This window comes from Salmo salar, chromosome ssa14, assembly GCF_905237065.1.
Source record: "Salmo salar chromosome ssa14, Ssal_v3.1, whole genome shotgun sequence".
Taxonomy (NCBI): Eukaryota; Metazoa; Chordata; class Actinopteri; order Salmoniformes; family Salmonidae; genus Salmo; species Salmo salar.
In genome coordinates this window covers 27,097,423-27,112,502 of record NC_059455.1, presented here as the reverse complement: position 1 = coordinate 27,112,502, position 15,080 = coordinate 27,097,423, and the positions used below count along the sequence as shown (strand labels likewise).

Below are 15,080 nucleotides of genomic sequence, written 5' to 3'. Positions count from 1 at the left end.
GAAGGGGTGTCCACATACATACTCTATATACACAAAAGTATGTATAGGGGTAAGGTGACTAGGCAACCGGATATAAGATAAACAGAGTAGCAGCAGCTTGTATGTGAGTGTGTTTACGTGTGTAGTCAGTATGAATGTATGTGCATATAATGTGTAACTGAGCAGATGATGGAGGGAGTGTGTGAAGGGCCCTTTGAGAGACAGTGCAAATAAAGGTCAACAAAGATACAAGGTAAACTCAATCCGTGTAGCTATTTTGTTAGCCATTTATCCGTTTTTTATTTAACCTTTATTTAACTAGGCAAGTCAGTTAAGAACAAATTATTATTTACAATGACGGCCTACCAAAAGTCAAAAGGCCTCCTGCGGGGACGAGGGCTGTGATAATTTTTTTTTTTTTAAATGTAATAAAAATATAGGACAAAACACACATCACGACAAGAGAGACCAACACTACATAAAGAGAGACTATTGCTTGGGGATAGAAGCTGTTCAAGAGGCTGTTGGTGCCAGACTTGATGCACCGGTACCACTTGCTTTTTCAGAAGCAAAGAGAATAGTCTATGGCTTGGGTGGTTGGAGTTTATAACGATTTTACTGGTCTTCCTACCACACCACCTGATATAGATGTTCTGGATGGTAGGGAGCTCGGCCCCAGTGATGTACTGGGCTGTCCGCACCACCTACCGCAGCGCCATGCAATCGAGGGAAGTTGCAATACCAGGCAGTGATGCAGCCAGTCAAAATGCTCTCAACGGTAGAGCTGTAGAACTTTGAGGATTTGAGGGCCCATGCCAAACCTTTTCAACCTCCTGGGGGGGGAGGAGCTGTCGCGGCTTCTTCACGTCTGTGCATGTGTGTTTGGAGTTTGGACCATTTTAAGTCTTTAGTGATTTGTACACCGAGGAACTTGAAGCTCTCGACCTGCTCCACTGCAGCCCCGTCGATGTGGATGAGGGTGTGCTCGCCCCCCCATTTCCTGTAGACCACCATCAGCTGCTTGGTCTTATTGACGTTGAGGGAGAGGTTGTTGTTTTGGCACCACACTACCAGGTCACTGAACTCCTCCCTGAAAGCTGACTCATCGTTGCCAGTGATCAGGCATACCACTTTCATGTAGCCCCTGCCAAATGCGGCGGGCGTCAGAGCCTGTGTAGTATGATCTCACTTTATTCCAATATTGTCCTTTTGATGTCTCTGAGGAGGTCATAGCGAGACTTCTTGTACTTATTCCTGTCCTCGGCCATAGCCTCAGGGTTGACTGCGATAGCTCTGTGTGCAGTAGCCCTGTCCTTTAGTTTAGTGCCAACCTCTGTGTTAATCCAGGGTTTTTGATTGGGGAAGCAGCGAACCCTCACCATGGGGACAACGTCGCCGATACATTTTCTACTGAAGCCGGTGACGGAGGTGGTTAGCTGGTCAATGTTAGCTTGGTGGCTGCATATGAAACACGCCAGGGTCCAACGCTAACATTTTTTTCTCACTGGCCAAAAATCTACTGGCCCAATTAGAATTTCTACTGGCCCGGACATGGTGTTGTTCTTAACCTGTTATGGCTAGGGGGCAGTATTTTCACGGCTGGATAAAAAACGTACCCGATTTAATCTGGTTACCACTCCTACCCAGTAACTAGAATATGCATATACTTATTACATATGGATAGAAAACACCCTAAAGTTTCTAAAACTGTTTGAATGGTGTCTGTGAGTATAACAGAACTCATTTGGCAGGCAAAAACCTGACAAGGTTTCATGCAGGAAGTGGCCTGTCTGACAAGGTGTCGTTCTTCTTGTCTCTGTTTATTGAAGAGTGAGGATCTTAGCTGTCCCGTGACACTTCCTACGGCTGCCATAGGGTCTCAGAAGGCGGTAAAAAGCTGAATCGTGGCTTTGCAGGCTCTGGCTGAAAAAAAGTAGCGCGTTTGGGTAGTGGCTGGTTACAGTACTGTGAGACTCAGGCTCGTGCCCGTGTCGACCGAAAGCTTTGTTTACTTTCCTCTGTTTAGCTAAAAGGAGATTCCCGGTCGGAATATTATCACTTTTTTACGAGAAAAATTGCATAAAAATTGATTTTAAACAGCGGTTGACATGCTTCGAAGTACGGTAATGGAATATTTAGATTTTTTTTGTCACGAATTGCGCCATGCGCGTGACCCTGATTTACCATTTCAGATAGTGTCTGGGACGCACGAACAAAACGCCGCTATTCGGATACAACGATGGATTATTTTGGACCAAACCAACATTTGTTATTGAAGTAGCAGTCCTGGGAGTGCATTCTGACGAAGACAACAAAAGGTAATCAATCTTTTATAATAGTAAATCTGATATTGGTGAGTGCTAAACTTGCCGGGTGTCTAAATAGCTAGCCCGTGATGCCTGGGCTATGTACTTAGAATATTGCAAAATGTGCTTTCACCAAAAAGCTATTTTAAAATCGGACATATCGAGTGCATAGAGGAGTTCTGTATCTATAATTCTTAAAATAATTGTTATGCTTTTTGTGAACGTTTATCGTGAGTAATTTAGTAAATTCACCGGCAGTGTTCGGTGGGAATGCTAGTCACATGCTAGTCACATGCTAATGTAAAAAGCTGGTTTTTGATATAAATATGAACTTGATTGAACAAAACATGCATGTATTGTATAACATAATGTCCTAGGGTTGTCATCTGCTGAAGATCATCAAAGGTTAGTGCTGCATTTAGCTGTCTTCTGGGTTTTTGTGACATTATATGCTAGCTTGAAAAATGGGTGTCTGATTATTTCTGGCTTGGTACTCTGCTGACATAATCTAATGTTTTGCTTTCGTTGTAAAGCCTTTTTGAAATCGGACAGTGTGGTTAGATAAAGGAGAGTCTTATCTTTAAAATGCTGTGAAATAGTCATATGTTTGAAAAATTGAAGTTTTTGTATTTTTGAGGAATTTGTAATTCGCGCCACGCCTATCATTGCATATTGGAGCAGGTGTTCCGCTAGCGGAATGTCTAGATGTAAGAGGTTAAATGCATTGGGGTCATGCAGAGCCTATAGGTTGGCATGCTCTCTCTCTATATATTCAGCTATTAATAGGCTACGTTTAGTTAGGTATGTATTAAAAAGAAGTATAATATAATTTAGTAAGGCAAGTCATTACTCTTCTTTAGAATTGCATTGTATTAATATTTTTCTTTCTTCTAAAGTATGTCATTATGAGAATATTTGAAAATAGGACACTGCTCCTTAAAGACAAATGTTCCAAAAGAGATCTTGACATTTTATTTAACTAGGCAAGTCAGTTAAGAACAAATTCTTATTTACAATGACAGCCTACCCCGGGCCAAACCCGGACGACGCTGGGCTAAACGTGCCTCCCTATGGGACTCCCAATCACAGCCGGCTGTGATACAGCTTGGATTCGAACCAGGTACTGAAGTGGCACCTCTTGCACTGAGATGCAATATCTTAGACCACTGTGCCACTCGGGAGCTACAGTAGGCTAGCCAAGACCAATGCTAAGTGTCTTTTTGTAGCTTTCATTTGCAGACAATCAACAGTAGCCAGCATATTGCTGTTCACTATTGAAGGTTAACTTTAATAAATCCATTCCCCTAAAATAAATAAGCTCAACGAGTAGATTGATGGGTGCTTCTTTTTGCTCTGGAAGGCTTGCGTGTGTTGTGAAGGCATCACCTCATATACTACTCGAGTGCTCCATAAGTTGGGACTTGTGGGAGCGTGGTGGTGCTTGAACGAACGGCCAATCATATTGCTCAAATACAAATAGCATGCCATTTACAAGTGTAGTCCTCAATGGTAGACCACGACAGAGCAGGTAAATGTTGAACTGGAATGCCAAAATGCTCAGGCCAGTGACTGACGAGATCCACTGGCTGGACACAACGTTATTGTAGGACTCTACACACAATTTTTGTTTTATGAATGTGCCAGAAAAGCAATAGGCTAAGTGAATTTATTTTCGATTCATCATTGCCAGATTATATAGGACGTGCGAATTCATATTCTCTCCCTCCGTGTAAAGAAATTAGACTGCAACCACAGCCCACACAACGGGTACCAAGAGGGGGAACAGAAAGCAGAATGTCAAAACCAGCAGTGTTTCCCTGTCATCGCTCACTTTGTGATTGACAGGCGCCTGTGCTATCAATAGATCTCTAGAAGATGCATATCCTTCATTCTAGTGGGAGAGAGCTCGGCAGACTTTTCTGACTAGTGAATTGAAAAGTAGCCTACTTAATTTAAGTGGAAAAAGTACCCGGCTGAAAATGAGCACTCGGCTGTTTAGCCGACAGCCGGCGCTTGTGGAAAACACTGCTGTCTATCATTAGAGTCATGATAAGCCCGCTGTTAGGTCTTAGTGGATGGATGAGGAGGATCTGGACAGCTCATTTTAATAACTTTAATTAACATTATATTGTGTGGAAGGAATACAGGGGCTAGTGCCATGATCGCACAGTCAATCTTGCCTTCTGCTATGCCACACCTCAATTAGCATAACACGGCACCAAACAGCCTAGGCCTGATAGGGAATTTGGGAGCACTGAATGTACAGTGGCTTGTGAAAGTATTCATTTTTTCTATTTTGTTGCCTTACAACCTGGAATTAAAATAGATTTTTGGGGGGTTTGTATCATTTGATTTACACAACATGCCTACTACTTTTTTATTGTGAAACAAACAAGAAATTAGACAAAGAAAATCTGAAAACTTGAGCGTGCATAACTATTCACCCCCCAAGGTCAATACTTTGTAGAGCCACCTTTTGCAGCAATTACAGCTGCAAGTCTCTTGGAGTATTTCTCTATAAGCTTGGCACATCTAGCCACTGGGATTTTTGCTCATTCTTCAAGGTAAAACTGCTCCAGCTCCTTCAAGTTGGATGGGTTCCGCTGGTGTACAGAAATCTTTAAGTCATACCACACATTCTCAATTGGATTGAGGTCTGGGCTTTGACTAGGCTATTCCAAGACATTTAAATGTTTCCCCTTAAACCACTCGAGTGTTGCTTTAGCAGTATGCTTAGGGTCATTATCCTGCTGGAAGGTGAACCTCCGTCCCAGTCTCAAATCTCTGGAAGACTGAAACAGGTTTCCCTCAAGAATTTCCCTGTATTTAGCGCCATCCATCATTCCTTCAATTCTGACCAGTTTCCCAGTCCCTGCCGATGAAAAACATCCCCACAGCATGATGCTGCCATCACCATACTTCACAACTACAAATCGCTTTCTAAGCATGCTAACTTTTTTATTTTTCTTGTCATCAAATCCCTGCCAAAAGTCAGGTGACTTAATATGGAGTTGCAGGTTTGCCATATCTGTCATGTTTGCACATATCTCTCCTATGTGCAAATCTTTATGGCAGTCACTTTACTTAAGGCCCTTGGAAATGACCTGCATATCTAAATTCTAATGCAATAAATCGATTTACAAATACAAATCAAAAGGTGTTTGTTTGTGGGTAGTGATTTACATTTGTGGATTGGTGATATACATTTGTGGACAGTAATTTACATTTGTGGATTGGTGATTTACATTTGTGGATTGGTGATTTACATTTGTGGATTGGTACTTACTTGTACAGATCATGATACACAAATACAAAATGCATGTAGGGGCCAGACCGAGGATGCCTGACTTCAGAGCTAAAGCATCGTGCTAGTATAGCTTAGGGATATACCACTTGGTGTTCAGCCTCCCCTCCAATCAATAGAGAGATGAAAGGCAGGTAGACCAAGTGCCCTAGAAGTTCTTTACCATCACACAGGCCTAATCACCAGCCTCCCATCACACAGGCCTAATCGCCAGCCTCCCATCACACAGGCCTAACCACCAGCCTCCCATCACACAGGCCTAATCAACAAGCCTCCCATCACACAGGCCTAATCAACAAGCCTCCCATCACACAGGCCTAATCAACAAGCCTCCCATCACACAGGCCTAATCAACAAGCCTCCCATCACACAGGCCTAATCAACAAGCCTCCCATCACACAGGCCTAATCAACAAGCCTCCCATCACACAGGCCTAATCAACAAGCCTCCCATCACACAGGCCTAATCAACAAGCTTCCCATCACACAGGCCTAATCAACAAGCCTCCCATCACACAGGCCTAATCACCAGCCTCCCATCACACAGGCCTAATCGCCAGCCTCCCATCACACAGGCCTAATCACCAGCCTCCCATCACACAGGCCTAATCACCAGCTTCTCATCACACAGGCCTAATCACCAGCCTCCCATCACACAGGCCTAATCACCAGCCTCCCATCACACAGGCCTAATCACCAGCCTCCCATCACACAGGCCTAATCACCAGCCTCCCATCACACAGGCCTAATCACCAGCCTCCCATCACAGCCAGCAGCTCACACAGGAGCATCACAAGAAAACACCACCACTGCTGCTTAGGACAGGAGCCCCCACACATACAAATAGGATTTCAAAGTTGTTCGCTCCCTTTCCTGTCTGTGTTTCTGTGTGTGGTAAAGAAAGGAGCTCAACTCAGCCAGGGGTGTTTTAAACAGCCACGAATGTCGAGGCACAGACCTGTCGCTGTCTTACTGCCTGGATATCCGTAGGGCTGGGCGATATATTTAATTCATTAAATTAATTACAATTTATGTATTTATGAGCGTTTATGTCCAATTCTCATATTGTCTTTTTGGTCTCATGTTGTCTTTTTGGTATTGTTCGCTCCTTCTGTGCTGTGCACCTTCCCATTTACACCAGAGATCTGTATATAATGATGAGATGCTCCGCCCTAACAATGGGAGTTGTCCCAAAGGCAGTCCACAAGCTTAGTTTCAAAATAAGCGCATATTGCTTATTTTGGACAGATTTTGGCGAAAGTGAAACCTCTGGCTTCGCCTCTTTCTCCCAAGCCCCTCCCCTACCAATCACAACAACAAAGATGAGAGATCACTTCTTCCTCTCTGACAAACGGTTTCAACTCGCTATTTGCATTTGAGGTTTGGTCCAACAGAATCAGTCATATGGACACCACAACACATGAGACATTCTTTTATTGTAATAGAGAAGTTAACCTTTCCAACCGTTTCAACTCCTCACATTTCGAACAGAGCAGACACTACTAAAATGGATGAACCAATGAAAATCCATTCTGGAAAATGAATGTTCAGTTTGTCGCACTCACAATACATTACCACGTATGGCTACCTGCATTTTAGTCAAATAAAGATAGCTATACTAGCTGTTTAGTGTGTGTTTTATAAACCTGCAAGAACCATATAACAATTATATAAGGAATTGGTAACTCATTCTGAGAAATAAGGTAGACCACTAGATTTCAACGTCTGAACAAAGTGGACAGGCTATCATGATGTTGGAGACAGACAGAAGGGTCTATTCATAACAATTCAACTGTTTTGCCTTGTTAGCAGAATTCAGAGATAGTGAAATTACACCTAGATCTATATTAACTCAACTTTAAATATAAATATAAGCTGGCTACTCACTACCACGTGGGCTTGTGCTTGAGAGATGGTTTATGAGACCCGTGTTCATTTTCTATAATGCCTGATACATATGCATTAAGCATGGTTCTGGTTAAATCTGTAACAAAAAGCGCATTTTTATAGACGGACCTGAAAGCCAGATTAGTGATTAAAAAAAGCTATTTTGATCATGATTAAAATAATGTAATTATTAGTGGGTCTTATGGTTGTGGAAGGAATATATTCAGCCGAGGTATAATTACACAAACTCTGAATTCATTCCATTATTGCTGACCCTTTTAAATGCAGTGGATTTGACCTTTAACTGTATAACAAAGCTTATTTAGAGAAAACACATTTTCTTTAAATCCAGATATATATTGTGAATCACACATAAGTAAAAAAATAAATCAAGATATGAGTTTTAGGCCATATTGCCCAGCCCTAGTTATCTGTCATCATCAGCACTGCTCCCCTCCCTCCACCACAGATTCCTGATCTGTCTGCCTGTGTCTTGTCAGGTCTAGTCTAGACAGAGGGTGGACATCCAGGTTAGGTCCCATAGTAATACCCTGCAGCTCATTCACCTGCTACAGCACTCTACCTCAGGCAGCCAAGCCCCACAGACCTGAGTGGATATGTACTGCCCCTCCTAGGGTCTGTATAGCAGGGTCACTCCGTTCAGGGTGACTCATTTCATGCTAGAGACGTAGCCTGCATAGCTACTAGTACGTATGTGAGCAATAGGCTCTGTTGCCCATGGAAACTATTGAGAAGAGAAGCCTTGCTAAGGTATAATAACAGAGGAGGAACTTAGGCCAGGGGCGTATTCAATAGAGACAACATTTTTTAAAAGGAAGTGAAATAGGGAGGTTCTAACTAGAGGTTGACCGATTAATCGGCGTGGCCAATTAATTAAGGCCGATTTCAAGTTCTCATAACAATCGGTAATCGGCCTTTTTGGACGCTGATTACATTGCAACCCATGAGGAAACTGCGTGGCAGGCCGAGCCACCTGTTACGCGAGTGCAGCATCAAAAGGACCTGTGGCTGCAAGGAGCCAAGGTAAGTTGCTAGCTAGCATTAAACTTATCTTATAGAAAACAATCAATCTTAACATAATCACTAGTTAACTACACATGGTTGATGATATTACTAGGTTACCTAGCTTGTCCTGCGTTGCATATAATCAATGCGGTGCCCGTTAATTTATCATCGAATCACAGCCTAATTCAACTTTGCCAAACCGGTGATGATTTAACAAAAGTGCATTCCAGAAAAAAGCTCATTCGTTGCACAAATGTACCTAACCATAAACATCAATGCCTTTCTTAAAATCAATACACAGAAGTATATATTTTTTTTAACCTGCATATTTAGTTAAAATAAATGCATGTTAGCAGGCGATATTAACTAGGGAAATTGTGTCACTTCTCTTGCGTTCAGTGTAAGCAGAGTCAGGGTATATGCAACAGTTTGGGCCGCCTGGATCGGGCAAAGACCGTAATTAATTTGCCCGAATTTTACATAATTATGACATAACATTGAAAGTTGTGCAATGTAACAGCAATATTTAGACTTAGGGATGCCACCCGTTCGACAAAATACGGAATGGTTCCGTATTTCACTGAAAGAATAAACGTTTTGTTTTCGACATGATAGTTTCCAGATTTGACCATATTAATGACTTAAGGCTCATATTTCTCTGTGTTTATTATAATTAAGTCTATGATTTGATATTTGATAGAGCAGTCTGACTGAGCGGTGGTAGGCAGCAGCAGGCTCGTAAGCATTCATTCAAACAGCACTTTACTGCATTTGCGAGCAGCTCTTAGCAATGCTTGACCCAAAGCGCTGTTTATGACTTCAAGCCTATCAACACCCGAGATTAGACTGGCAATACTAAAGTGCCTATAAGAAAACCCAATAGTCAAAGGTGTATGAAATACAAATGGTATAGAGAGAAATAGTCGACGCGTCATAATTCCTATAATAACTACAACCTAAAACTTCTTACCTGGGAATATTGAAGAACTGGGAATATTGAGCCACCAGCTTTCATATGTTCTGAGCAAGGAACTTAAACGTTAGCTTTTTACAAGGAACATATTGCACTTTTACTTTCTTCTCCAACAATGTGTTTTTGCATTATAAATTGAACAGGTTTCATTTTATATTTGAGACTAAATAGATTTTATTTATGTATTATATTAAGTTAAAATAAAAGGGTTCATTGTTCATTCAGTATTGTTGTAATTGTCATAATTACAAATATATATAACAATCGGACGATTGATCGGTAGCGGGTTTTTTGGCCCTCCAATAATCGGTATCGGCGTTGAAAAACCATAATCGGCCGACCTCTATTTCTAACCTGTACTTCTAATTTTGAACTCATCCATTAACTGCCCAGAGTTTTGTTTTCCATTGCAAAACATTTTGCTGCAGTGTGGTGTACTGTACCCTACTGAACATGAACCAGTAGGCAGGTGTCCTGTTCACCCAGGTCATGCTATGAAACAAGGACAGAGAGCAACAAGAAACTCCATCTCCTCAGGAGAACCAATGGAAGAATAAGCTACAAAGTGCTGCTTTTTCACAGCAAAATAATTACAAAGACAATGCTTTCATGGCTTTAATCTTGTGATAATGGAAGCCCATCTGGTTATTGAAGCCTTTAGAAACCAAGCCCCTGATAATGAATGGCTGTCAGTCTGATGTGAGACATGGCAGAGAATAAGAGAGAGAGCAGACAGAGCAATGCTTCCCTCTGGTCTTCATCCAGACCAAACTGCCTTCATCTACACACAACAAGGGACTTATAACTTAATCAGTGATACTGCTGCTCAACCGTGGATGCTCAGAAAACCACACCTCTCTCCTTTCATACCACCTCTCAACAATCCTAAAGTAATAATCCAAGCCATGCGACAAACAAATCCCTCACGCTCTAGTGAGTCCACCTGCCAAACCGCTCTTAAGGGGGATACAGGAAAACAAACACATGGCTAACCTTGGCAACCATAATACACCGTTTGCCTCTGTGAGTAGACGCAAATAACCCAGTCAGACAAAAGAGAGACTTACCAGGCTGCTGGTCTGATGTAGCCTGCTGTGGCTGCCTATCCTCAAGGGCGTTCTCACAGACAGTGTTGGTGGCTTGGACAGGCTCTGGTTCTGCATTTGTGGGCATTGGAACGGGTTGTAATTGCATTTCTGGGTCGTTGTGCATCGGAGAAGGAGACCTCAGTTGCTTAGCGCCAGGTTCTAGATCCGTGTGCGTTGGAACAACCGGTTCTGATTCTGTGTGCATCTGAATAGCAGTCTGTGGGCACAGCTCTAGGCCTCCTGTGTCCATCTCCTCCGCCTCCTCCTCTGCCGGCAGTGGGGCCTGTTGTGGTGGTGATCTAGTAGGCCTGCAGCTTGAACACACATAGCCCTGGCTGGGCTGGATGTCTGCTTGGCCTGACGACTGGCGCTCACACTCCAGGTGGAGCCATCTGGAAGCAGGAGCAGACAGATGAAGATGTAGGACTCCATCACACATCAATGGAAAAAGACAATGCTAAAACAACTCCATGAGGAGTGAGGAGATTTACAACAGAATGAACAATGGACGTGCTCTCTGTGTGTCTACCTTTTACAGCTGTGGCAGGAGAGCAGGTCTTTTTGGTGCTCAGGGTCCAGGATACAGGCACATAGTGGACAGGTAAGGGCGGGGTCCTGATGTTGGACACAGCTCTCACACAGCAGGCTTGTGTGGTGCCACTGACCGCTCGTCCTTGTACCACACTGGATACACACTCTGCAGTTCTGGAGTAGGAAAGAGATAGAAACACAACGGAAACTGGAGCAATGATTCTTAATCATATGGTTTCCATTCATCTCCAAGACGTTCAGATGAGGCTTCAGTCAGAACTAAAGTGCCTGCGTGTGAAGCAGCAGCCTCAAGAGTGGGGGAGAGAGGAGAGATGGAGAGGGTTGGCTGCTGCTTGTGTTGTGTGGACTGTGTTCCTGCCGTGCTGCTGAGTCAGACAGAGAGGGAGAAACTGAGTGAGTGTGAGGATGTTCCACCACCTGGCAGATGCCTGGTTGCTGCTGCGGTCTGCGGTCTGATCCCCACCCGCCACCACCGCTGCAGCTGATAGGATGCTAACCCACCACAACAGCAGCTGATTGGCAACCGAGACAGGCACTGTGCGCCACCTACCCCAACAGAGGAAGAGGGTAGAGGCCACAGGCAGGGATGACGACGCATACGGTTTGATTCTCCCACCACACACCCACCAGTACACACCCACCAGTACACACATCCATAAACACACACACCAGTACACACACACACACACACACACACCAGTACACACACACACACACACACACACACACACACACACACACACACACACACACACACACACACACCAGTACACACACACACACACCAGTACACACACACACACACCAGTACACGCACACGGGCTGCCGCATTATCTGAAATGCTACAGGGTCTGAGGCTAAAATGTACCCTTTAAAAGAGCTACATGTGTGAGTCCTTTCTTTACCTCAGGAAGCACATATACAACCACCAAAAAGGTGATATTGTCAACACGGGTAGCCTAGGCGACAGCTGAATGTCTCAATAAGAACTGTGGGAGTTTTAAACCAACGTTCTTACAAATTGACACAGAAAATGGAGACAAACCTTTAGTACACTTCACATACTATAGAAGAAAAAACATCTCGATATGATGTAGTCATACCATAGACCTGTAACACAGCACACACAAAACTGCTTCTGTTATATCTCCCACTTGATGTCCTACCTGACACCTCCATCCGTTGGTAGGGATGTCGTCTATGGCCGGCTGCAGGCAGAAGGTGTGGTAACCTTTGTCACACATGTCACACACCAACATCTTATCGTCCTCACCCGGGTTCCTACGCACAGGGAAAAGGAGAGAAAGTATGAATGAGACGTGTTCTTTGACATAAGACGGACAGCATCAACATGGCATTTCTTGGCTCTGTAGTCTATAGGCTCCTGTTGTGTTAAAAATGGTTGTGTCCTTATCTACAAGACTAATGTATATTGAGAAATCACACGGCAAAAGGGTCATTGTATTAGCCTAATCTGTATTTCGGAGCAGATTTCAATTTATCGCAGACTCGGTTGCTACCAGTGACTGGCCTGGTTGAGGTCAAAGGCTAGAGAAGAGTGCCACACTCACAAACCAGAGGTAAACCAAACAAAATCGGCAACACACACAGGGTCAGGTATGTGGGTGGACGGATAGGGCAGTGGAAAGCTGACTCACTTGCACGTCTGGCAGACCTTGCACTCGGGGCACTGCCAGCCGGCCCTCCTCAGCGGAGTCACAGCCATGTCCAGGCAGGCCCCGTGGTAGTGCTGCCCACAGCTGGTACAGAAGAGCTGGTCAGGGAGCTCCCCGGGGCTGTCACACAGTGCACAGATAGAGTCGTCTGGAACTAGAGGGAGGAGGGAGGGAACGGGAGAGAGAGGGGGGTAGAGAGGGAGGGGGGAGAGCAGGAGAGGGGGGAGAGGGGGAGAGAAATTGAGAAAAGGGTCACATTTCAGATGGCATCTTTTGGTTAAAGAATTAAGATTGTGAGTAGCTAATGTCTGGGCCCAGAGTTTATCCTGGTCCAGAAAAACTCAGGGTCCTACTTATGACAGCATTACTTTAAATATTTCAAGTGAAGTTTTAAATCTAATGCTGCTGGACTCACATCTGCTGATGGCCAGTTCTATGTGATCTGAACAGAGGAGGGAGAGACTCCTGATATCCTGAAAAGTCCCAGCTGCCCCCGCGCAGGGGTAATGGTACAGTCGAGCACATCCTTCAGCACAGCACTTGATGGAGGCTCCAAGGCGTTTACAGTATGCACAGTGCTAGAGAGAGGGGGGACAGAGAGGAGTCAGACAAAGAGCATGCACAGTGCTAGAGAGAGGGGAGTCAAACAGCCAGTCAATTAATCAATCAATCAATCACATGCATTTATTTTACATCAGCACAAAGCACTTTAAGTAACCTGGTCTAAACCGGGAGTCAGATTACAATTGATATAATACGATAATCCAGACCCTTACCATACCTACAGACACAATATAAAAACTAGAGGTCTACCGATTAATCGGAATGGCCGATTAATTAGGGCCGATTTCACGTTTTCATAACAATCGGTATTATTGGCCACCGATTTGCCGTTTTCTTTTTTTTTTACACTTTTATTTACCTAGGCAAGTCAGATTAAGAACTCATTCTTATTTTCAATGACGGCCTAGGAACGAGGGTTAACTGCCTTGTTCAGGGGGGATTCGGGGATTTGTTTTTGCAACATTCTGGTTACTAGTCCAACGCTCTAACAACCTGCCTTACATTGCACTCCACGAGGAGCCTGCATGGCAGGCTGACTACCTGTTACGCGAGGGCAGCAAGAAGCCAAGGTAAGTTGCTAGCTAGCATTAAACTTATCTTATAAAAAACTATCAATCTTAACATAATCACTAGTTAACTACACATGGTTGATGATATTAATAGTTTGTCTAACGTGTCCTGCGTTGCATATTATCGATGCGGTGCCTGTTAATTTCTCATCGAATCACAGCCTACTTCGACAAACGGGTGATGATTTAACAAGCGCATTTGCGAAAAAAGCACTGTCGTTGCACCAATGTACCTAACCATAAACATCAATGCCTGTCTTTAAAATCAATATACAAGTATATATTTTTAAACCTGCATATTTAGTTAATGTTGCCTGCTAACATGAAATTGTGTCACTGGCTCGTTGCGAACTAATTTGCCAGAATTTTACGTAATTATGACATACCATTGAAGGTTGTGCAATGTAACAGGAATATTTAGACTTAGGGATGCCACCCGTTAGATGAAATACGGACCGGTTCCGTATTTCACTGAAAGAAAAAAAACGTTTTGTTTTTGAGATGATAGTTTCCGGATTCGACCTCATTAATGACCTAAGGCTCGTATTTCTGTGTGTTTATTATATTATAATTAAGTCTATGATTTGATAGAGCAGTCTGACTGAGCGGTGGTAGGCACCAGCACGTTCGTAAGCATTCATTCAGACAGCACTTTCGTGCATTTTGCCAGCAGCTCTTCGCAATGCATTGCGCTGTTTATAACTTCAAGCCTGTCAACTCCCAAGATTAGGCTGGTGTAACCGATGTGAAATGGCTAGCTAGTTAGCGGGTGCGAGCTAATAGCGTTTCAAACGTCACTCGCTCTGAGACTTGGAGTAGTTGTTCCCCTTGCTCTACATGGGTAACGCTGCTTCGAGGGTGGCTGTTGTCGATGTGTTCCTGGTTCGAGCCCAGGTAGGAGCGAGGAGAGGGATGGAAGCTATACTGTTACACTGGCAATATAAAGTGCCTATAAGAACATCCAATAGTCAAAGGTATATGAAATACAAATCGTATAGAGAAATAGACCTATAATTCCTATAATAACTATAACCTAAAACTTCTTACCTGGGAATATTGAAGACTCGTGTTAAAAGGCACCACCAGCTTTCATATGTTCCCATGTTCTGAGCAAGGCACTTAAACGTTAGCTTTTTTACATGGCACATATTGCACTT

General features: G+C 43.6%; 1 protein-coding gene across 6 annotated transcripts in view; it reads right to left on the bottom strand.

Moving 5' to 3' along the window:
- The window catches only part of LOC106569192 (histone-lysine N-methyltransferase 2C), a 138,321-nt gene that overhangs the window by 61,173 nt on the left and 62,068 nt on the right, over positions 1–15,080 (bottom strand). For all 6 annotated transcript variants that reach the window (XM_014140291.2, XM_014140292.2, XM_045694148.1 and 3 more), the window contains exons 7-11: positions 13,206–13,368; positions 12,773–12,944; positions 12,281–12,395; positions 11,092–11,267; positions 10,542–10,954 (exon numbers count right to left, since the gene is read on the bottom strand). In XM_014140291.2, the coding sequence (XP_013995766.2) occupies positions 10,542–10,954; positions 11,092–11,267; positions 12,281–12,395; positions 12,773–12,944; positions 13,206–13,368 (1,039 nt within the window). The remainder of the gene's footprint in view (positions 1–10,541; positions 10,955–11,091; positions 11,268–12,280; positions 12,396–12,772; positions 12,945–13,205; positions 13,369–15,080) is intronic.